This window comes from Theropithecus gelada, chromosome 3, assembly GCF_003255815.1.
Source record: "Theropithecus gelada isolate Dixy chromosome 3, Tgel_1.0, whole genome shotgun sequence".
Classification (NCBI taxonomy): domain Eukaryota; kingdom Metazoa; phylum Chordata; class Mammalia; order Primates; family Cercopithecidae; genus Theropithecus; species Theropithecus gelada.
Window position 1 is genome coordinate 18744135 of NC_037670.1, and position 23035 is coordinate 18767169.

Here is a 23035-nt window from a genome sequence, read left to right on the forward strand (position 1 = left end):
CACTGGCCAGAGGGCCCTCCACCCCTGGGGGCCGCTGCCCACTGGGCTGGCCATGTGGTGCTGCTCCTCTCCCTCCCAGAGTTCCGCAGGCTGTGCTCTCCAGAGACCGATGCACCCCACGGTGAAGGTGATTTTATTTCTAGAAAAGGTGACAGGTGCTGCACGTGGGCAGGAGCAGGTCACAGTGAGGCAGGGCCAAGGGCATCCCCCTCTCAACACAACCCAGGCACCGGCAGCCTACAGGCCGGGTAGGGCGAGGGCTGGCCCCTGTGAGTGAGCCCAGAGTGGGGAGAGGCTGGGGCCCATGGGGCGCCAAAGCCAGGGGACAGCGGCCTGCAAACACCGACAGCCCCACGTCCCCTGGGCAGGAAGGTGGATGCCCCAGGACGCTCTGTCCTCCTGCTGCAGGGCCTGGCAGGCTGGTCTCAAGACCAGCCCCAGGGAGGCCTGGCGGGTGGCCAGGGATAGAGGCAGGGGCTGGGCTGAGCAGGGACACAGGCCCCACCTGCCTGCAGGCTCCAGACACAACAGCCCAGGCCCCATCTGAGCCCTGGCGCTGCAGCTGGCATGGGTGGGGGCCGGGGAGGGACGTGGGCATGGCCTCAGAAGCCCTTGTCCATGCTCAGGGTGCGACGGGTCACATGCTCCAGCTCCCCTGACACGTAGGCGGCCATACTGATTCGGTACTGTGCCAGCATCTTCAGCATGAGCCGCAGGCTCAGCCACCACTGCTCCCGCGGCATGCGGTGCCTGTGCGGGACGGGGATGCGGGGATGATGGGGAGTCAGGGGTCAGGGCAGCTCTTCAGGCCATGCCCCCAACCCCCCCACACCCCCCAACCCGGCGGCTTGTGCATGCCCCTCCCTCTGAACATCTCGATATCCGTGGAGCCCTGCGGCCTCTGGGACGGGTCTGGGGTCCCCATCCCTTGGAGGCACAGCACAGAGTCAGCCACAGCCGCCCTCAGGCGTGCCCAATCCTGGCTGCCCACGCTGTGTCCCCATGCCCACCCAAAAGTATTGCCCAGTGTCACGCTCAGAAGACTTGGGCATGGTCCCTGCTCTCCATGGCCTGGCGGGGACCGGGGCATGGGGGCCCAGGAGGACTTGCAGGGTCAGGGTGCGAGTGGGGCGGGGCCTGGCACACCTGCCTGGGGGACAGTCTGGGCCACCCCTCAGCCCCACCCGCCTCCACGAGGCTTCAGTGGAACTCACTCAAAATCAGTGTCTTTCTTGAGCTCAGTGACGGGGCTGAAGGCCACTGCCTTCTTCTTCAGGCCGATCACGCAGGCCGAGTCTGGGGCATTGGCGAACACCCGTCCTGCAAACAGAGGCACGTGGCAGCCCTCCAAGGCCGGGCCCTGCCCCAGGGAGCCAGGGGAGGGCGAAGTGAGGCCTCGGGTCGCACCCACCACCTACCCTTGCGGTAAACCTCACGCAGCTTCTCCGACAACCAAAGCATGGCCTTCACCCCCAGCTTGGTCCCGTAGTTCCGGTCAAAGGGGGTTGGGGCGCCGCCCTGGAAACAGGCAAGGCCCGGTTCTTGGAGCTGCCCTGGGCTGCCTGGGCCAAGGAGAGGGGAGGCCCAACCCCAGTGCAGACAGGGTCCCCACGGGGAGCCTCCCAGGCAGCTTCTGAACACCCATTCCTTCCAACCCCTGCACAGTTTCCGTCTGTTCCCGCATCGAGGACCCTGCCTGCTCTCTCCAGCTCCAAGTCCAGGCCAGAAGCTGCCTCCCAAGGCCGGCAGCCAGCTGCCCCCTGGCCAAGTCAAGTGATCCCTGGGCTCCTACATTGGCAGCCAGTGGCCCCACCTTGGGCCCCATCCCCAGCCACCCTGACTCCCCCTCCCTGGCTCAGAAAACCCCAGGACACAGGCTTCCTGCAGGGCCACCATAGGGCAGGGAGCATGCCGGGATCTAGGTGAGGGGCTCGGCAGAGGTGGCCGCAGGAGGCCCGGAGGGGTGGGGGCCGGGCTCAGCATGTGAATGTCCTGGCCCCAGCCCCGGCCCCGGCCCCGGCCCCAGCCCCGGCCCCGGCCCCAGCCCCAGCCCTTCTTGGAATGAGACCTCACCCAGATACGGGCCTCGGTCCCCTCACCGGGGAAGGGCACATGTGCCCGAGGGCCTGCCAGGAGTGCCCGTGGGTGCCTGTGAGGGCTGGGACCCCTGGGCCCGGGGACAGATGGTGGCAGGGAAGAGGGGCAGGCCTCTCAGAGCCTCACTGCCCCACACCTGCTGCAGGTGGCCCAGGACGTTGGTCCTGCAGTCGAAGACGCCCTTGCCCTCTGATGAGTACAGGTTGTACAGGAACTCCGTGGTGTAGTAGTCATGGCACTTCTCGTTCCTGAGAGGGACAGCGGCGCCTGAGTCAGCGGGGAACGAGTTCAGGTCTCCCCCAAATCCTGAGTCCCCGCTGGGCCAGGCCTGGGAGCGGGAGTGCCAGCTCCCGGGAAAGCCGCCCTCGCCCACCCTCTCCAAAGACCCCTCCTGCCTTCTCCTGCCCGGCCACTCCTCAGCAGCCCCGCCCCTAGCCCCTAGCTGTGGCCGGGGACCCACGGCAGCCTCACCGCAGCACCAGGCCCCTCTGAATGTCTGTCTTCATCTTCTCCGTCATGTGCTCCACGTTGACCTGTGGGAGGGGCCAGATGAGCCAGAGGACTGTGGGGAGGGAATTCCAGGCTGACCAGCAACCCAGGGCCAGCAGGAGCACTGGGTTATGAGTCCCACCTGCCCGGGCCCTGCCCTGCGCTGGCCGGCCTGAGTGTCTGGGGCCCAGGCTGGCGTGCCGGTGGGTCTGTCGCAGCAGGGGCCACGCTGGGCTCACCTTTAAGTCATGGATGTTGAAAGGGTCCTCGAAGACGTAGGCGGCGTCGGCCCCCACAGCGATGCCAGTCACGGTGGCCAGGTAGCCACAGTAACCCCCCATGGTCTCCACGATGAACACGCGGCGCTTGGTCCCCGAGGCGGACTGTTTGATGCGGTCACAGCTCTGGGGGCCAAGGGGGGTCAGGGGTCCTCCATGTGCCCACCCTTCCCTGCAGGCCATGGGCATGGCTACGCTGCAGGGAGCCCTGTGTCTCCAGAGCCAGCCTGGGGCTGACGCACCCACAGAGTCAGCAGCACCAGGCTTGGGCCCACCTCCCACCTGGGCCCCGCAGGACCAGGCGTTCTCAACCAGGTGACCCCAGCCTCAGGGCACAGGGGACAGCGGCCTGCACACACACTCTCTGTGGGCAGGCAGGGGTGTCCCCGGCCCCATGGACAGAGGCCAGGCACTGCTCTTAGGCTACCCAGCACTGTGGCAGGGACACTCCTGCCTCGGTCTCCCCATCTGAGTTCATCACAGTAGCGAGGAACAACGCAGGGCCCCCTGGTCCTAGAAGTGGCTATGGCAGGGAGCTGAGCCCCTTCACCTGGGCCTGTGCCCCACCAACCCCAACCCTGGCAGCCCTCCCGGGTGCTCACCACGCACTGTCCCCTCCAGCAGCCTCCGTAGGCTCAGCCCCACCCCACAAGGGCCTGGGCATGGCCAGCAGGGGTCCAGGAGCCCCGTACCTCCATGGCAGCGTTTACGGCAGTGTCAGAGCCCAGGCTGAAGTCAGTGCCAGGGACGTTGTTGCTGATGGTGGCTGGGATGACGCACATGACGATGCAGAGCTCCTCGTAGCGCCCGCGAGCCTCCACCAGCTGCAGCACCCCTTCATAGGCCTGCAGCAATAGGGACAGGGGGCAGGTCAAGGGCAGCACCGAGGCCAGGGTGGGCCAAGGACAGGCTCTGCCGGCGGCCGCCCAGCCCTGCTCCCTGCTGACCTGTCACGTGCCCCGTGCTGGACTCCAGGACCCACCTGCTCAATCCCCTGGGGCTGGGCCAGGCAGTCAGCCTGGTGTCATCTCAGGACGCCTCCCAGGGAAACTGGACTCTAACGAGGGTCAGGAGGCCCCTCCAACCCACTCTGACCCCAGATCCACTCCATGAAGCCTGCAGTGGGGCTTGGCTTTGGAGGGCAAGGGGGAAGGGCTGTCATTCATTTATTATTTAGGGACAGCTTGCCCAGTGCCAGGACACCACGTAAGCGATGCCATCCCGCACCTACACTTCTGCCTTCTCCGCCTCCCTTCGTCCTCGTCCTCCCGCTTCCAAGTCCCCTTCCTCCCCTGCCCCTCCCCAGCACCGGGGTTAATTGGAACCTTGGGAAGCTTTCTGGAGAAAGTAAAGAACGCTCCTGAGCCCACACACCACACTTAAAACCCTGATCCTCTTGGCCCCTGCATCGCCCCAGCCGGCACACAGGTTTTGAGGACGGGCCCCTCAGTGGGAGGACACCTTGGGTCTCCTGTGCCCCGCGGCTTTTTCATCCGCGGGCAGCCCTCACCTCAAACCCGCCGACCACCAGCAGGGCATGGATACCATAGACGCGGATGTTCTCCACGATGGACTCCAGCTGGCCCTTGGGCAGAGTCCTGCAGTCAGAGACACATTCGTGTGAACATGCGACGCCCGGGGACGCATGTCCACATCGCATCTGATCACAGGAAGGCATTGCCATGGCCGTTCCCCGAGCCAGTCAGCAGTCACTGCAACGCCCTGGATGTGACGCTGTGGCTTCACATGGAGAGGGGCACACGGGCCCAGCGTGAGCTGCCTGGGCACCACTCAGCATCACCAGGCATGGACCAGGCAACCAAGTGAACCCCCCACCCCCCTGGGCTCCCCATGGGCACCCCTTCCCGCCCGAGGCTTTCTCGCCCAACACTCAGCAGCAGGAGGGGATGCCTCCTCCAGCCCTTGCAGCCACTCAGTGGCTCAGGACTCAGCGACTTCCCCTGTAGCGCACAGGGTGACTGTGCCCTCCCCATGCCCACAGAAGGGTCTCAGGCCCTGGGACAAAAGCCATCAGACAGGCCCATAGCCACAACCAGAGTGGTGACAGTTCAGGCTGCCTGGCCTGGCCAGGCAGTGACAGACACTGGGCCAGCTTCCCTGCCACGGAGAGCCCACCATGGGCATGGGGCTGCCAGAGCAGCCTGCCCTACACACCTGAGCTCAGGCCTGGAAGCCCCAGGCAGGAGGCGTGAAGCCTGCTCTGCACAGATCACCAGCCAGAAGAGGGGCCGAGCCCAGGGCCCTGGGCTGGGTTCCCCTTGCCGCCCCCACCTGCAGGGCCTGGAGACTGCGCCTTGGCCCTCCTGCCCACAGGTACCCACAGCAGGCAGCTCACCTCTTGGTCCCCAGCATGGAGCCACCACGCCCCAACCAGCCGGCCACGTTGTGCCAGCCTACTACCTGCACCTGTCAGGAGGAGATGCAGCTTCAGGGGCCAGTCTGAGCCTCTGGCCAATTCCCCCCAGGGGTGGGCCTGTGCCCGGGGGCCAGCCAGTGCTGGGCATCACACTGCAGGCAGAGCTGAGTACCCAGGCCTGGGTGGGCACCGACACATGGACCCAGGCCTCGGCCTCCACCTCTAGCCGGCCCTCCACAGGAGACGCCCCAAGTCTGCACACAGAAGGCCCAAGTCCTCACTTGTTTGCCCCGGCTGGACCCACCTGACCCTTGGCTAGGCCTTCAAAGCCATCGTGCACGACGTACACCGTGTGGCCCTGGGAAATGCCGGTCCGCACCGCCGAGCGCACGGCCGCGTTCATGCCAGCCGCTGGGGCCCCCACATTCAGGATGGCCAGGGAGAAGTTAGACTTCAGAAAGAAGGGGAGACGAGCATGAGGCACAGCCAGGGAGGGGACCTCCAACCTGCACAGGAGGTCAGCAGGCCAGCAGGTTCTGGAAAAAGGGGCCAGGCCCTGCCACCAGCCTGGACACTGCCCAGCACACCGACTGCCCTGGGAATATGGTATCTGTTCTAATTCCAGAAGATTCTGGTGAAGACCAAAAGAGACACGGTGCAAGCCCAGCACACAGGCAGCAGAGGAGGCAGAGGGGGCGAGCACCATTGTGAAACCAGGCCTGGGGACAGGAGCACAGGTCAGTGCCCACACAAGGGGCCAGCAGTCGGGGGAGAGAGGTAGGGGGCACAGCCACGAGGAAGGTAGGGGCCCTGACTATCCTGTTTCCTAGTAGCCACGTTAAGGGAAGGGACAAAGACATGGAGACAGTCCTGTTAGGACTACAGTTAATTTAACCTTATAGACCAAAACCCCACTATGTCCATGTGAATCCAGTGACAGCTGCCACCACCTCCATGCAGCCCCCGTGCTGAGACTCTGAACCTGGCGTGCACCTGTCACGTGTGGCACACCCGACTTGGCAGCAGCCACACCCAAGGGCTCCGTAGCCACATGGCCCCACCGGGTCCTGGTACGAGCCAGCCCGGCTGCCCACAAAGTCAGTCACGCCCCAGCCAGGTTCTGGGTGGTTCATGGAGACCACGTTGCCCCACCTCGGAGGGTGCAGCCCACTGACTAGCTGTGGGGATAAGCAGGAAGCTGGAGCAGCAGGGACACCCAAAGATGACCACGGATGGGAGGACCAGACCCAGGCTGGGCCACGCTGTCCGCCTTGGCCTGTGGCTCCAGCTGTGGCTCAAGGGGGTTGGGAGCCAGGACCTCACTGACCATGACTCTCTACAGGGCCCTCGTTGTCCCTCAGGACTTGAAAAACAAGCCATTTCATCCTTATTTTGGAGAGATCCCGTTTCCTGCGGTTTTCAGCTGTTTGGGGACATTTTCTTTTTATGTTCAGAGTTTCACTCTTATCGCCCAGGCTGGAGTACAATGGCACGATCTCGGCTCACTGCACCCTCTGCCTCCCGGGTTCAAGTGATTCTCCTGCCTCAGCCTCCTGAGTAGCTGGGATTATAGGCGTCTGCCACCACCACGCCCAGCTAATTTTTGTATTTTTAGTAGTGACAGAGTTTTGCCATGTTGGCCACGCTGGTCTCAAAATCCTGACCTCAGGCGATCTGGCCACCTCAGTCTCCCAAAGTGCTGGGATTACAGGTGTGAGCCACGACGCCTGGCCGCTGGGGACATTTTCTACACAGTGGCTCCTCCTCTCCTGAGTTAAGCCTGTGGGCCTGACTTCATTTCCATCAACCATTGAGAAGCGACAGCCAGCCCTGCAGCCAGGCTCCCAGCAGCTGGGACCTGCCAGCCACAGTGGTGCCTGAGCCTAGGCACAGGCCGAGCCCACCCTCCCAGCTCCCAGCTCAGCCCCCAGCAAGAGGGAAGGCAGGGGCAGGCAGGCCCAGCCGCAGGGGCCAGCGTGAAGAGGCTGCAGAATAACACAGCCCGTTCCTCCCTCTGTGGGTGCCACTCCCTGCCTTACCTTCTCCTTGGGGGGCTTCTGGTGGGCGAGGAGCTTGTAAATGTTCCAGTTGTTCTCGAAGCTCCTGGAAAGGATTCGGGTCACACCATGCATAGCCCTCCAGCCCTGCAGCGTATAGCCACAGCACAGCCGTGACAGCCCAGGAGGTTGGTCACAGGCACACGGCCTGATGGAAGCTCTGCCATGAAGCAGCGGACACCACGCATGCCGGGCAGGGCACCTTCCACAGGCGGTGCAGGATCCCCCAACACAACACGAGGCTGCACCACCCGTGCAGCAAAGCCCGTGGCTGGCATCCAGCTCGAGGGAAGGTTGACCACCTTGGTAGCAGGTGGGGGCATGGATGGGAAACCAGACGTCCAATCCAGCCTGACCCGGCCACCAGGACACCTGCAGGAGGGCGTGACCCACACCCCACATCTGCCAGCCTTCCCAGCCCCCGCGGGGCCACCCCGTGTCCTGGGCTTGCGCCCACAGCTTCTCATCCCCTCGCCATGCCCAGATCCCTGTGACTGGGCCCTGCCCATGCTGCCGCCCAGGGTCTCCTGCAGCACCACACCTCCCAGCCCGCCTCCTGTACCACCCGCAGGCCCGTTCCTCCCTCGATCTTCAGACGCGGTGCCCAGAAGGACGACCCAGGCCAGGCGTGCACAGCACCACCGCAGCACGTGCTGCCTGGCACCGGGACCCAGGCAAGTAAGAGTGCAGGGGTCTGCTGAGGGGGCTTACCCGCCACGGAGCTGGATGGCCTCGTCAAACCTCTTATCATCCATGGCTTTCTGCACTTCCTTGGTCTTAAGGAAGAGAACCAGAACACAGGCTATGGAGGGCCCGGCCAGAACACCCATGGCTACTGCCCTGTCCAGTGGGACCGACGAGGGCAGATCTGGCCGGCATCTCCTGACCCTGGCCCAGGCCTGGCAGCCTCTCCCTGGGAACAGTGGTCACCACCAAGGCCAGCTCTTCTGGGGCTGGTTGAGGCCAAGAGGCCCTACCCTGCCCCCAGCTGCCCTCTTCTCCTCCCAACAGTCCCAGCTCCAGGCAGGGCCACTCTGCCCCCGTTGCAGGCCTCCAAACCCACTGAGCCAGGGCTTGACCAGCACCCACACCCAGCCTCCTGGCCTCTGCCCTCCCCATACCTCCCGTCCCGGGGTCCCTGCTCCCCACACCTACCCTCCCGGGATCCCTGCTCCCCGCGCCTCCCCTCCCGGGGTCCCTGCTCCCTGCGCCTCCCCTCCCGGGGTCCCTGCTCCCTGCGCCTCCCCTCCCGGGGTCCCTGCTCCAGCCACCCGTGTCCCCCATCAACGGCCCAAGCTCCTCCCAGGGCTCCACTCTGATCACCGGCCCCTCCTCCTCCGTCCCATCCTAACCCCAACTCCCACCACTGCCCACAGCAGCTCAGTGGCCGAGGACCCATGACTTCCCCTGCTCACCAGACTCCCTGCAGCTCCAACACACCTCTTGGGGACCGTCCCAGCTCCCACGTCCCACCCGGGGATGTGCTCACATCCCCCTCCCTGGAGGCCTGAGATGCCCTGGGCCAGCCACGAGGCCCTGCCCTCCGGTGCTTACGGTGCTGAGATCCCCAGAGAGCAGTGGGGCCTGCGAGTGGGGATTAGGGAGGGACCAGGCGGTTCTGATGGGGGGACCCAGGGCTTACCATCTGCACGCACTCCATGAGGGGCAGCCGCACTGACTGGTTCCCCGAGAGGCTGACCACGCAGGCCGGCGTGTCAGGGGTGGCCTCCAGCAGCGCCATCACCGCCTCCATGCCCATCTTGCTGCTCTGTGGGGAGGGGTTCAGGCTGGCACACCCACTTGGTCCCTCTACCCCAAGACACATGCCTGTCCTCTGCAGATGCGCAAACCCCAGCTTCCAGAGCCCCCCACGCTGACGGAAGCTTCCAGAACAGGTGGCACTAGAGATGGAAACGTGTCTGACCAGCGTTCACGACGGCATGCTGGACCCCGTTTCAGTGTCTTCGCTGCCCTGCCGGGAGGCCCAGGCTACACTGTGGGCTGCAGGATGCCATGTGATGCAACCCACCCGCTGTCGCTCAGTGTCATGGCTGGGCACACAGGCCACGTCCCCAGGGCCCGTCCGCTGCGATGGTTCCTCCCACGGAGGCCCTCATGTCGTGACTTCCCTGGTGTGTGTCCACGCCAGCCACGGGGATGGGCAGTGGACACATCCAGGAGCTGCCCGCTAGGGACACACTGCAAAGGCAGGCCCCAGCCCCACCCCGGGAACTGGCCACAGTGGACAAGAAAGCCAGGCCTGCAGTCGCCGTGGCCGTGCCATGACCACCGGTGGCCTGCCCTGTAGCAGCCCAGCAGCTGGCCCCCCGGGGCCACAGACAGCCCTCCGGGATCCACACAGGTTTCTTCATCTTGCACGTGAGGCACAAGCGGCACCTTATTCCGGGCGGTCTCTCCAGGGTGGTGTTTAGGGAGCAGCCTCGGAGACACCCCCATGCAGGCTGAGGCTCCTTGGAAAAGTCCAGGTTCCCACTGCGCATGCTCGGTTCCCCGGACCCCTTCGTGGCACCCAGTGGGAATACAGGCTCCGTGGCACCCAGTGGGAATACAGGCTTTGTGGCACCCAGTGGGAATACAGGCTCAGGGAGCACAACGCTGATGCTCTGGGTGACAGCCGCTGGGACTGCGGGTGATCAACTGTCCTTTGTTTCAGAGCTGGCATCGGGCATCCAAGACACTGGCTGGAAAACCCTGCAGCCTGCAGGCTGGGAGCGCATGGCTGGCCCGGTCACGGCAGCAGCATTTCCGCCACCCAGGCTCGGCAGCCGTGGCTGGCTTGCCCTGATGTCCCAGGCCCCTCAAGAGGCTCTTCTGAGTGAGCCTGAGGCCGCACAGAGGGGACAGCAGCTGCCTGGCTAGGTCGGCGGGGTCTCTCTCTGAGGAAGCGTCCCCTCGGTACAGTGGCCCCCGTCCAGCTCCGTGGGTTGCCTGGGAAGGCTCAGCTCAGCACAGGAGTCACAGGGCCAGGTGCAGTCACAGGGCTGGGCGCAGCCATCTGGTCTCCCTCAGCACAAGTCCCACCTGCCTGACAGTCTGTGGCCCTGCCTGAGAGGGTGACCCACCCTCACACACAGGCATTTTGCCTTCCATGTGGCCTTCCTGGCCCCAGACTCATTCCATTTGGCACAACTTGATTCCCATTTTGCAGAGGACAAAGTGAGACCCAGCAGTGATCAGGACCAAGGATGGCGAGGCCACGCCAGACCCCGAATGCTCCCTCCCAGCACCAGCCTCCCAGACCGTGACGCCGCGGGCAACATGGGCACCACCCTCTGCCCACCCAGCCCCTCTCCCAGGGCCTGTCCCTGGCCACTAGGAAGGTCTGTGGCCCTGACTGCTGCCACGTGGGGCTGGAAGGGGGTTGGGGGGTAGAACGGCCAGGAGGCACAGGCTGGCGGGGGGCCTCCCATGGTCCCCAGGTCTGAGTTCCCTACACCTGCAGGGGAATGGAGAAGTCAGGCCTCAGTTTCCCCCAGGAGGAGCAACAGCCTGAGGGACCACCCACCCCACACACCCACTCACACACACTGAAACACACACCCACGAGGACCACGCATCCCCCATGCATACCCCCCACACACAGACATGGACACTCACCCACATGGACACAGACTCACCCACAGCCACATGGACACAGTGCACGTGCCACACTCGCGTGCACACTGCCCACATGCACAGACCACGCTCACCCACACACATACACAGGGCAGGGTGATGGCCACTTACCAGGACTCGGTCGAAGGCAGAGGGCGTCCCTCCCCGCTGCACGTGGCCCAGCACAGTCACACGGGTGTCGAAGCCCAGCCTCTGAACCACCAACTGCAGGAGAGTGGGAAGGACCAGCCCTGAGCCCCAGCCCACATGGGCTAGAGGAGCAGGGGTTCTGCCCAGTGGCCACCCCCAGGCCCACACGCACGTCCTTCACATAGCTGGACGAGATGGGCTTCCCGTTGCGGTCGATGGCACCCTCAGCGATAATGATGATGTTCAGTCGGGACCCGCGGCTCCGAGTCTGGGTCAAAGACACGACAGGGCTCAGCTGCCATGTGGGAAACCTGCCCCGGGCACAGCCCCCAGGCGCCAGGAGCCCTCCCTGAGGCCACCATCCCCAACCCACGTGGGCCAGGGCACAACCCCCATCCAGCAGGAGGAAAGGAGGCCTGGAGCGCCAGGGCAGAGACCACGCTGGGCCCACTAGGACCCCCGCCCTCCTGGCAGCGGTGAACAAGAGGACTCTGCCCGAAAGCCTGGGAAGGGCAGCAGGGGAGGAAGGGGACCCTTGGGGCTGGGTCCAGCACACACACAGCTGGGGCTGGGCCCTTGTGTCTGGTGAAGCCTTCCAGGCGGGAAGACACACAGGGCTGCAGCTCCGTGGGGCACAGGGCAGAGGGGCCTGCCCGGGGTAGCCTGGGCTGCTTGTGACTCCTGTGAGCCTCCATCTGCTCATCCTTAAAACCAGGGGCCTCACGTCGCTGCCACCAGCCAGGGCTCCCCGGACACCCTGCACCCTGAAGCCACTGTGGGTCCACGCTGGTGCACATGGGACACACCATCCCCTCTGCCAGCCTCAGGCTGCTGCCTCAGCACCACACACCAGCCGCGGCCCAGCTCTCTGGGAACTGAATGGGCTTCCAGCCTCCACTTCAATGACCCAACAGACATTTGTGGGACTCATTCTGAGCCACAAGCCCCTTGTTTGCCCTACCACAGGCCACAGAGCCTCCAACAGGAACAGGGTGGGAGCAGCTCAGACAGGGCCCGGGTGCGGTGGGAGTGGAGGGCTCCCTGGAGGAGGTGGCGCCAGTGCAGGTGAGGTCAGACACCCGGAAGATGGGCTGCAGGTACAGCAGGAAAGCTGCGCCACCCTCCCTGCCCCAGCGCACCCTGGGTGGTGGGCAAGGCGGGCACCCGCATGTTACAGGGGAAAACAGGCTCTCAGCGAGAGAGCAGGAAGGAACCAGGTGAGCCGACCTCGCATCCAGGCCACTTCCAGGAGGGCCCAACCTGAGTCACAGACATAAGCCAAGACCGAGGTCGCCACTGCAGCCGGGCCCCCCCGGGTGAAGTCCCTGCCCTAGGAGAACAGGCCCCTCGCAGGACCTGCACCTCGGGCCAGCCTCGCCTGTAGGGTTCTATCTCTGCCCAGCCCCTGGGCTCCACTGGGGAAGGTTCCAGAAGCCAGGTCATGACCCACGGTCTCTCCCACTGCCCTCGGCAACGCTGTAGAGCCACGCGGAGGTGGAACCAGTGTCCACACAGATGGGAGTGATGCTGCCACCTTCACATGTGGACAGGGATACCTGTCAGCCCCAGACCCACCCTGTGCCCCCAGGGCTGGCTCCAGTGGTCCTGCCTCAGCCTCAGAGCACAGAGGACAGAGCTAGAGCCATGGGGCCCCTGGGCTTGCCCTGCACGGTCAGGCGTGAGCGGAGGACAGACTGAATGGCCCATGCCTCTGGTCCACCACTGAGCCGAGCCCCGCCCCGCCAAGGGGCCAACCTGTCCTAGTTGAGGGGTCTCAGGGTCCATAGGGCAGTGTCAGCCTGTTCTAGGCCAGAGTCCCCAACTCTACCCCAAGGGAACCAGAGGGCAGCATTCCAGGCACACCCACTCCAGGCACCCCAACTCCAGGCACACCTCTCCCGGCCAGGCACCCCCCATCCCTCCCAGAGGTGGTCTTGGCCTCCCAGCAGCCTCCCTACCCTCTCCTGTCTCCAGAACCTCCTGTCCACTGTGGCTACAGCCACTTTCGGACACATCTCTCCAGCCTAGAACCCATCCCTGGGCCCTGACTGCCCTCAGGGGAAGGCCCTGCTCCCCCGCTGGCCCAGCTCCTGGCCTTGCCACCCCCAGGGCCCTGCTGTCTGGACCTTGCTGGGACCACTCATCCTCACAACCAACCACCTCCCGCTGGCCCAGGCTCAGCCGTCCCACCCCAGGAAGCAACCTCACCGAGCTCCCCACACTGACCATGGAGCTGAGCCTGGGGCAGCAGTGGCCTGAGTGACCCCCTCTGCCTCCTGCCCACTGAGGGCGGGATCACAGGTGCCTCACGGAAGTCAGCCCCGTAGCCCCTACTCCTTGCGCGTCCTGCCCGGAAGGGCACTGCAGCTGCTGCTGAACCCATGAGTGATGTATGAGTTGGTCAAAGTTGGTCCCAAAACCCCAGGGGCGCTACCCAGTGCCCCAGGACACCTGCGGCCCTCAGCAGGCTGGACAGCACCCACCTCACCCAGCCTCTCGCACATGAAGTTCTCCCAGCCGTCCTCGGGCGGAGCCTCAGGGATGAACAGCCAGTCGGCCCCCGAGGCCAGTGCAGATACCAGTGCCAGGTACCTGGAGGAGTGAGTGCCCGCCTGCTCAGAACCCCCGCCCAGTCATTGAGGGCAGCTTCGCCGTCCCCGGAGGCCCGACTCTGGGCCACAGCTTCGCTGTCTCTCCCGGCCCCCGCCCGGCTCTCTCACACCCACGGTGCTAACTGAACCCTGGAATAAATATGCCACACCTGTTGCTGCGGTCCCCAGCAGCACCCGGCCCACCCCTGCAGGCCAGGAAGACCCTCCTCACCCGCAGTGCCGGCCCATCACCTCCAGCACGAAGGTCCTTTGGTGGCTGCGGAGATGGAACAGGAGGAGGCATCAGTGCCAGCCACACGGCCCTGCCAGCCCGATTCCCTGCGGGGGTGCCCAAGGGACCCGGTGGATGGAGAGGCAGGCAGGGCACAGCCCCTTCTCGTGCCCACGCTCTGAGCTGAAAGATACCCTGGGCTCCCTCCAGCCTCTGGGCTGGTTTCGACCGATCTGCTCCAAGTCTGAGGGTCATTTGCTGAGCCCAGGCCTGGCCAGCCCAGGACTTCCTTTGGGGGGCATCACAACCCAGGGCAAGCAGCTGCCCCTCAGAAGGGGCTGCACAAAGGCCCCCCGCAGCCTGGCAGAGTGGGAGTGGAATCTGCTAAGCATCTCCCGAGCTGGGGGCTGAGGGCGGCTAGCCTGGAGGCTGGGGCTACCAGAGTCCACTGCCCTTGCGGATGGCCGTCACCCCGAGGCCACCTCACCACCGTGCAGGGAGGAGGGGCCCTGAGCTGGCAGCTGGCACCAGCCTCCCTCACCTCTGGGCAGTGGTGGTGATGGCATCGATGACCTCCATGATGCGGTGGAGGGCCGAGTCCGTGCCAATGGTCATGTCAGTGCCGCAGAAGTCATTATCGATAGAGCCCACCAGGCCCGCGATGTTCAGGTGCGAGTAGGTCTGGGCTGTGGTCTCTGAGATCTTACCTGGGCCAGGAGCAGCAGGAGGGCCTGGCTGAGGCTCCACTAGCCCCACCACAGGGCCAGAGACCCCTCTCCTGCCACCCTTTCTCCCGCATCCCAGGCGTGCAGCCTGGCAGGGGCCCCGGAGTTCCAAGCTCAGCCTCCTCCCATCCGGAACCCTGCAGCAGCACGGCTGGATCCGCTGGAGCTGAGCGCAGACGGGGGACCTCTGGGGTGCCTCGCAGAGTGGCCAAGGCCTCACCTCAGGGTCCTCCACACGAGGGACACGGAACAGACAAGGCTCCAAGTGGCCACTTTCCAAGCGGCAATCTCGGTCAGGACTCCGTGTCTTAATGTCACCCCAACTTTAACTCTATTTCTGCAAACTGTGACCACGCCTGTCCAGAATCTCCCTCGGGTCAATCACAGAGACTTGTCCACGGGGCGTAGAGTGAGCCACGCCGGCCTCCACCAGCCCCAGGCACTGCCCGGGTCGCCTCCCTGAGGCTTGAGCCCTGACCTCCATCTCTGGGAGACGTCCCAGCTTGCACTGGCGGGCGCCACTCCGCCCTGGCCAGCGGCCAGACAGCCCCTCATCTGCCTCGGGGTACCCAGGACTCCCTCCTCCCTCTGTCCTGCCCATTCCCACGCCTGGCAGCAGCGGCCAAACAAAACCCCAGGGCCTCCAGTGCGCCGGGCACAGACCCACCTTCCGCCACCAGCTCCTCCAGCAGGCTGCCCCACTCGCTGCGGAAGATGTTGGCACCCGTGAGGCTGCCGTCCCCACCGATGACGCACAGGTTAGTGATGCCGCGCTGGACCAGGTTGTAGGCCGCTGTCCGGCGCCCCTCCCGGGTGGTAAAGGCCTTGCAGCGGGCGCTGCCAATGATAGTGCCGCCCTGCACAGAAGAGGGCAGAAACTTCAGGGACGTGGCAGGCAGCAGACAGCCCTTGGGGATCATCGGAGGGACCCCAGGACTGGGCAGCAAGGGGACTGGCGGACCCTGCAGAGAGAGGCAGAAGCCCCAGGGTCTCTGGAAACCTGAAGTGGCCCCACCTCCCTGGGCCTTTCTCCTTGGACAGGCAAAGAGGAGGACGATGTCCTTCCGGCCCTGGGCTCGGGAAGCCCCAAGGTAATAGAGTGGAAGGCTCTGGAAACCGGAAAACACAATACACACTCACATGCATAGGCCGCTACACACGTGTGTGCCCATGTGCACACACAGGGCCTGCACCAACTCAGGGAACTGGCCGGGGCCTCCAGGGCACGAGCCGCAGCAGCTCCAGGTGTGCTCACTCAGCCCCTTAAAGCCAGCCTCAGCCAGGGCTCCCCCAGGACCCAGCACCACCATATCTCCAGGCCCTCCTGGCCCCTGGCAACCCCAGGACCCTATGACCCAACAACTCCATGGCAGCAGATGACAGGGTCGGCCTGAACCGGAGCCCCGTGGGGTGCGGCACGTGTGTGTGTGTGACTCTGAGTATATATGTCTGTATGTTCCTGTATCTGTGTCCCTGTGTGTGCATCTGTGTATCTATGTGTGTATCTCTGTATTTACGTGTCTGCATGTGTCTATCCCTGTATCTGTCTCCATGTCTGTGTGCATCTGTGTCTGTGTGTGCACGTGTCTGTGTGTGTGTGCACGCATCTGTGTCTGTATGTGTGCAACCGCCTGTGTGTCTATGTGTGCACATCTGTGTGTGCGCACACGTCTGTGTACGCCTGTGTGTGCACAGGTCTGTGCGCGTCTGTGTGTGCGCGCATCTGTGTGTGTGTGCGTGTGTGTCTGTGTGTGCGCATCTGTGTGTGTGTGTGTCTGTGTGCATGTCTGTGTGTCTGTGTGTGCAGGTCTGTCTCTATGTGTCTGCAAGTCCGTGTGCACACATGCATCCGCGTTCCCGGGCCTCACCAGCTGGATGATGTTAGAGACGCTCAGCCAGTTGGCCTGCTGGATGTTCTCACCTCCCTCCACGAGGCCCTCGTAACCCTGAAATCAGAGTGGGGCAGGCATGAGATAGGGGACCCCATGGCGGCCGGCAGCATGTGGTCTGGGAGCAGGACTTTCACCCCACCAGCAGAAAGCTGGCTCAGGGGGCTGACTGTGAGGCCCTACCACTCCCAGGGCCTGGGGTAATGGGGTCTGGGTGCCCCACAGGGGGCTCGACACCCTCTGCACGGCTGCTGAGCCCGTGTGTCCCAGGATGTGACTCCTGTGGTGAGCTGGTGAGCGCTTTGGTGCAGGGGCCTGTCTGAGCTCCCTCACCCCACCCGGATCCACACAGGCAAGTTCAGCGCCCCGAAGGCCCCAGCGGAGCCCGCCATCCAGCTCCTGAGGGTGCATCCCAGGTCTGCCTGTTCTGAACGTCCTAGAAACGACACCACAGAGGCTGCTGTGTGTGGCTCCTTCTGTCCCCGCTGGAGTCCTCCTGGGCGTGTGGCCAGTGGGGTGCTCCCGCTGTGTGGCGACCGTGTGAACAGCCCGGGCTACCATCTGCCCACCACAGTGGGCAGCTGAGAACACACACACCTCCCTACAGGGATGCGCCGGTGTTTCAGGCAGGTCCCCGCCTGAGGGGGCTGCTGGGTCCAGTGGACCCAAATGGCCATCGCCCGTAGGGCCGGCAACACCCCAGGCAGGGGCTCAGGCTCCGCGTCCCGCCACACTGGCCACACCGGGCCTTCCATCCGGTGCCATGGATCTGCCCCTCGTGCGGTTCTACCTGGGGTTTCCCAGACTGGACCTGCACAGCCTCCATGCCACATGCCCGTTTCCTACTGCACGCCCAGCCCTTTCTTGTTGTTTGAGGGGAGGGGCCCTCATGACTGTGTTTCACTAAGGGTATGGAGAGAAGGGCGGCCTCCTCCCTGCAGCCCCCGGTCCCTCCATGCGTCAGCAGCCTTCTCCGGGCCGTGAGGTGAAGCAGTGAAGCAGCCATTCCTTGGCCGGGGCTTCTGCTCCTCCCTCTGCCTCCTCCCCAACCGGGTGTCAGGGCCCTGGGGGCCAGGAGGGCAAGTGCCTCAACCAGGCAGGGGCTCAAGGGACAGTGCACGCTGCGGGGCACGTGAACATCCCCACTCTGGCCATGGCAGGCTCGCAGCCTGGCAGCCTCCCTTCCCCACCAGCTGGCTTGGAGGACAGCTGCTCCACCCCATCTCAGGGGCTGATCTGAGGGACCACAGAGCTACTTCCTCTGGCTCAGGCCAGGCCAGCCTGGCCCCCTGTGGTTGTACCAGCCCTGAGCCAGGCACAAGGAAAACAGGAAAATGATTCCAAACCCACAGCCCCACCTGAGCAGAAGGCCACCAAACACAGATCTGTCTGCAAAACTCAGGACCCAATACAGAGCCCAGGTGCCAGCCAGGCCCCTGCTCCACTGGGCAGAGGGGCAGGCAGGTGTGGCCAGCCCAGGAGTCCCCAGAGACCCCACAAGGTCAGTGGTTCAGGTCTGCTGGAATCAGTCTCAGACACAACCTCCTCTTACCCTTGGAACCTTCTAGAAGAGGTTTGCCCCTCTCCACCCACTTCTTCTCCGTATCTGTCCTCCTAGGCCCAGCTCACCCCTCCATCCCCTCTCGTCCCGTCCCCTCCTCTCACCCCTGCAGGCCTGGACCCAGGCTCAGGGCCCTCCCCACTGTGCTCTGGGCTCTGCCTGGGAGGATAAGAGCAGCCCGGTTATGAGCCCTCCTTTGTGTCAGAACTGAGAAGGGTTTTCACCTCCAAGGCCACCCTCCCTTTCTGCCCTAACGACATCCCCAAGAAGAAGCGATCAGTCTCCCTGCTGAAGGAAACCAGTGCTGGGCTCAAAAACCCAAAATGCATGCAGTCTGATGTGAACGGGCGCAGCCACAGGTCTCCCTGACCTCCCCCTCCTGCCTCTCGACCCTCTGCCTCCTCCAAGCTCGGGATGCAGCTGCTCCCTGAAGCCCCCGCATCTGCCTAAAGCCCACAACTGCTGGGGAAAGGAACAGTGACTGCCAGTCCCCCTCCCTGAGTTTCCATGCACTGAGGTCATCGCAGGAAGAGAGACCTGTGTCTGCCAACACACCTGGGCAGGTAGTCACCAGGGCCAACAGACGCTGTCCAAGCCCATTGAATCCTCTAAAAACCATTTATGGCCGTGCACGGCGGCTCACGCCTGTAATCCCAACACTTTGGGAGGCAGAGGCGGGTGGATCACCAGAGGTCAGGAGTTCGAGACCATCCTGGCCAACATGGTGAAACCCCATCTCTACTAAAAATACAAAAAACAGGGTGTGGTGGCGGGTGCTTATAATCCCAGCTACTCGGGAGGCTGAGGCAGGAGAATCACTTGAACCCGGGAGGCGGAGGTTGCAGTGAGCCAAGATTGTGCCAGTGCACTCCGGCCTGGGGAACAGAGTGAGACTCTGTCTCGAAGAAAAAAAAAAAAAAAATTTCCTCCCCCTCTAGAATCATCCAGGCTGCCCATGTCCCTTTGCCCTGGGAGAAGGGCAGGTCAGCATCTTCGCCCCACCTCTCCACGCCTGTTCACAGTGAACGCCAGCACCTTTGCTCTATTAAACCGGTTGCCTTTCGCAAGTAGATTTTTCCAAGAACCTTCGCAGGATGGAGGGGAAGTCCCCCCGGGCCGCTACAAAAGAATGTCTCACCTCAAAATCTACCTCTTAGATGTGGATGTTTCTGACCTAAAGCCCACTAGGCAGCAGGTGCAGGGAAGCTCTCAGCCTTGCCTCCCTTCCAGAGGAAAGCAGCACACAGCATCCCAAGACTAAGGCTCCTCCTGTTCCCGCCTGGACGGGACGTAAATGCCCCTCAGAACCCTCCGCACCCAGAGACAGCCCCAGGACCTGCGCCCACCCCCTTCATTCCTTTTCCCATAAACTCACTCTCCCGCATTCCCCCACCTCCGAGGGCCCTCACACTGCGTGCCTGTACCCCTCGGCTTCTCCAGGCGCACTGGTCTCTGCTGGGGCTCTGCAGAAGCCAGGACTCCAGGCACGGCCAAGTGCCTCTTCTCCCCTTTTCCAGGACATACCCTGCACTGATGAACTTGTTTTCTGTCTTTTGCCACAGGAGTCTGTCCCAACCACGAATGTATGGGGGTCAGGAAAACCCTAATTTCTGCCCTTTGCCACTTAGAAGAAACTGGAGGTCGAGCAGGTGGCAGGAAGCTTCGTAGGGACACAGCCCAGCCTGCCTGGAGGGGCCCCCACACCCAGCTCCCCAGGGCTCTGAGACCTGCTTCCCAATCGACACTGGCAGGGCCCCAGCCCCACCCCAGCCTGGCCACAGGGAGAGGAGGGGCCAGCACAGACTGCCCACTCACTCATCCACTCACACAGTCCTGCAGAGGGTGGGCTGGGCAGGTGGGGCCCAGGTGGGGGCCAAGGTGGGGAACTGGGACCCAGGGCAGTGAGCAGTGAGCGGTGAGCAGTGAGCGGAGTGGGGCTGAGCGCCTGGAGCTGTAGAGCTGCTACATTTTATATAAACAGCTACATATTATGTAAAAAGTGGTAACAAAATAGCAAAAGGCCTTGTGCAAAACCATCAGACAAGAGCGTAGCCTGTGCCTGCATGGTGTGGTCCAAGTGTGTGAATGTGCCCGTGTGTGCGCACGTGTGAGTGCAAGTGTGCATGTGTAAATACCCAGGATGGAGGGCAAGCACCAAATCTCCCACGGGGATGGGGCTGAGGCAGGGGGGCATCCGCCGCTCCTACGGGAACACAATGAACATGGACACAGCAGAGCTGCTGCCAGGGGCTGTTCCTCAGGTTTGGGTGGTGAGGCAGGAGGCTGGGGAGGACAAGGGCAGAAATGGTGAGGTCCCTGGCCCCCACTCACAGAGGCCTCGGGGCAGGACAAGGGCCCAGGCTACGGGTGTGGTGGGTGGGGCCTGGCCCAATTACTGTAGGCAGGGCCTGGGCTCCCTCTCCACCCAGCTCCTTCCCTGCCCCCAGGCCCGCCCCCTGCACCTCTGAGCCTCCAGCCAGGCTGAATCCCCGAATCAGCAGGTCTCTTCTTTCTGCAGATGCCTTTGGCCTGGCCCCAAGCTCCCCCTCGCACTCCCCAAGACCAAGTACCCATCAGCTCCTCCAGGCCAGGACCACCCCGTCTCCCAGACCCACACTGTTCCGTGACCCACACAGAACATACCTCGGCCTGTGCCTCAGGAGGCCCCCACTCCCTGCACACACACAGCCCTCCTTGGCCTTACCTCATAGATGAGGAAGACTTTGGCACCCACATAAATGCCCATGCGCGTCACAGCTCGGACAGCAGCGTTCATGCCTGTGGAGATCAGGGCAAACCTGTCAGTCTCACGCTGAGATGCAAGGCCCTGGACGCCCTCCCCATCTCAGAGGACAGGGGGTGGGGAGGCCCCGGACGCCCTCCCCATCTCAGAGGACAGAGGGTGGCGAGGCCCCGGATGCCCTCCCCATCTCAGAGGACAGGGGGTGGGGAGGTCCCAGACGCCCTCCCCATCTCAGAGGACAGGGGGTGGGGAGGCCCCGGACACCCTTCCCATCTCAGAGGACAGGGGGTGGGGGAGGCCTAGACACCCTGTCCATCTCAGAGGGTGGGTGGTGGGGGAAGGCCCTGGTTGCCCTCCCCATCTCAAGAGGGCAGGGGGTGGGGGAGGCCTAGATGCACTCCCCATCTAAGAGGGTGGGGATTGGGGGGAGGCCCTGGAGGCCATCCCCATCTCAGAGGGCAGGGGGTGGGGAGGCCTGGACACCCTCCCCATCTCAGAAGGCGCCAGGCTAGGAAACCTGAGGACCAGCCCTGGGCCCCCGGGTGGAGGCTCGGGCGAACCCAGCAGGCTCTAGGCTTCAGCTTCCGAGCACCTGGAGTATGGTGCCCAGAGATAAACTGGGTACATCCCATGCAGGGTGTGGCAACCAGGCGTGTGTGGCTGTCCCGAACACACCCCACCGCCCCAACCTCTGCCACGGAGCCCCCACACTCACAGGCCACGGGGTCAGGCCTTGACCACAGAGCAGGATAAAAAGTGGGCAGGTGGAAAAGAGGCCAGCACCTCCCACACCAGCACATTCAGACTGCAGCACGGGGATGGAAGGGCCCAGGGAGCACCTCTGGGCACTGAGGAAGGCACTCGCTGGAATGGGCATGGGCTCCTTCCTTTGCAATGAGATGGGGGAATAAGAACAGAGGCCCTCCGACCTTAGCCACCCTGGGGACAGCACTGCCCTGCCCCAGGGCCTCAGGCACCCTCACCCCCCAGCCTGGACATGACGCTGGTGCCACCAGGCTCTGAGGTCACCTCCTCTTTCCTGTCCCCTTGCCCTGGGCTCCCGGGACTGCAGTGAAATTCCCCATCCTGGCGGGGGCCTTGGCAAAGCCAGTTTCCCGGACAGGGACATTGACGGGGGAGGTGGCATACAGGAAACACTGGTGCTAATGTACCCCACACCTTCTTCCTGAGAGCTCCCAACTCAAAAGATATCCATAACTTCATACAAAAGGGGCAGCCAAGACCACCTGATCTTCAGAGACGAAGAACCCCAAGCCAGCGGCCGGGGTCCCCCCACTGAGTGGGGTCTGGGGCCGGGTCACAGGCCTGAGCGTGCCCTTTCCCCTGGGACCAGCCCTGCTCTTCCTGCCTCCCTCCCAGCACCCATACCATGCCCTCTATCCCTAAGCCATGCGGGTCCTCTGTCCCCAAGCCTCGTGCCCGTCAAAAGCCCCTGGCCTTCCCCCCTGCACTCGCAGAGGTGGAGGTGCTGACTTGCTGGAGGCTCCTGCCCAAGCCTCGGCAGCTCCCTTGAACATGGAGACCCCACGAGAGGACCCTTGACCTCTACCCTGGTTACAAACGCTTCTCATCCGCTCTCCAGCTTGACCTGGGGCTCAGCAGGAGGGAGCAGGTGTGAGGTGAGGCCCCACACCTTGAGAAACCCCAGGGATTGGCACACTGTGCAGGGTTCCCCTGTAGCAGCCAGAATATCTGCCACCATCCCCACACTACAGGGATCCAACAAGGTCCCAGAGGGAGGGTGAGGGACCTTCCAGAGCCCAGCAGGTGGCAGCAGTGGCAGGACGCACCCAGACCCATCCTCAGGTTCAGCAGGTGGCCCTCTCCCCACTCTCCCCACCCAGCAGCCGGGGGATCCCGACAGGGCAGGGGCTGGAGCCAACCCCGGCAGCCGTCCAGGAGGAAGCGGCACAGACGTCCGAACGGGCAGAACACAGAGCCTGCAGGGAGCTGGAGCTGCCCACACTGGCAGCTTCTCCGCTTGAGCAGGCAACCCCGTCTCTAAAGGAACAGTGCCTCCCTCACATCCCCACACAGATAGACACAGATAGGCGCGGGGCTGCTACAGCTGAAACGGGGACGGGAGCCCAGCAAGCATCCCACACACACCCAGACGGCCCAGCCCCATCCCAGACAGCTGAGCCCCCCCCAGACAGCCGAGCCCCCCCAGACAGCCGAGCCCCCCCCAGACAGCCGAGCCCCCCCCAGAC

General features: G+C 63.9%; 1 protein-coding gene across 2 annotated transcripts in view; it reads right to left on the reverse strand.

Moving 5' to 3' along the window:
- Window positions 1-96: 96 nt before the first annotated feature.
- Window positions 97-23035, reverse strand: part of PFKL (phosphofructokinase, liver type) — a 28181-nt gene continuing 5242 nt past the window's right edge. Inside the window, exons 1-22 of one of the 2 annotated variants that reach the window (XM_025378611.1) lie at window positions 22256-22271; window positions 20766-20839; window positions 16480-16557; window positions 15279-15468; window positions 14428-14593; window positions 13887-13931; window positions 13547-13655; window positions 11236-11331; window positions 11046-11138; window positions 8941-9066; window positions 8010-8074; window positions 7281-7344; window positions 5546-5692; window positions 5221-5291; window positions 4375-4462; window positions 3557-3709; window positions 2826-2990; window positions 2569-2630; window positions 2234-2345; window positions 1419-1518; window positions 1215-1320; window positions 97-750 (exon numbers count right to left, since the gene is read on the reverse strand). In XM_025378611.1, coding sequence (XP_025234396.1) covers window positions 603-750; window positions 1215-1320; window positions 1419-1518; window positions 2234-2345; window positions 2569-2630; window positions 2826-2990; window positions 3557-3709; window positions 4375-4462; window positions 5221-5291; window positions 5546-5692; window positions 7281-7344; window positions 8010-8074; window positions 8941-9066; window positions 11046-11138; window positions 11236-11331; window positions 13547-13655; window positions 13887-13931; window positions 14428-14593; window positions 15279-15468; window positions 16480-16557; window positions 20766-20837 — 2256 coding nt within the window. In that variant the 5' untranslated portion in view covers window positions 20838-20839; window positions 22256-22271 and the 3' untranslated portion in view covers window positions 97-602. Of the gene's footprint in view, window positions 751-1214; window positions 1321-1418; window positions 1519-2233; window positions 2346-2568; window positions 2631-2825; window positions 2991-3556; window positions 3710-4374; window positions 4463-5220; window positions 5292-5545; window positions 5693-7280; window positions 7345-8009; window positions 8075-8940; window positions 9067-11045; window positions 11139-11235; window positions 11332-13546; window positions 13656-13886; window positions 13932-14427; window positions 14594-15278; window positions 15469-16479; window positions 16558-20765; window positions 20840-22255; window positions 22272-23035 lie in introns of those variants that run through there. The other variant, XM_025378610.1, reaches the window with a different exon arrangement.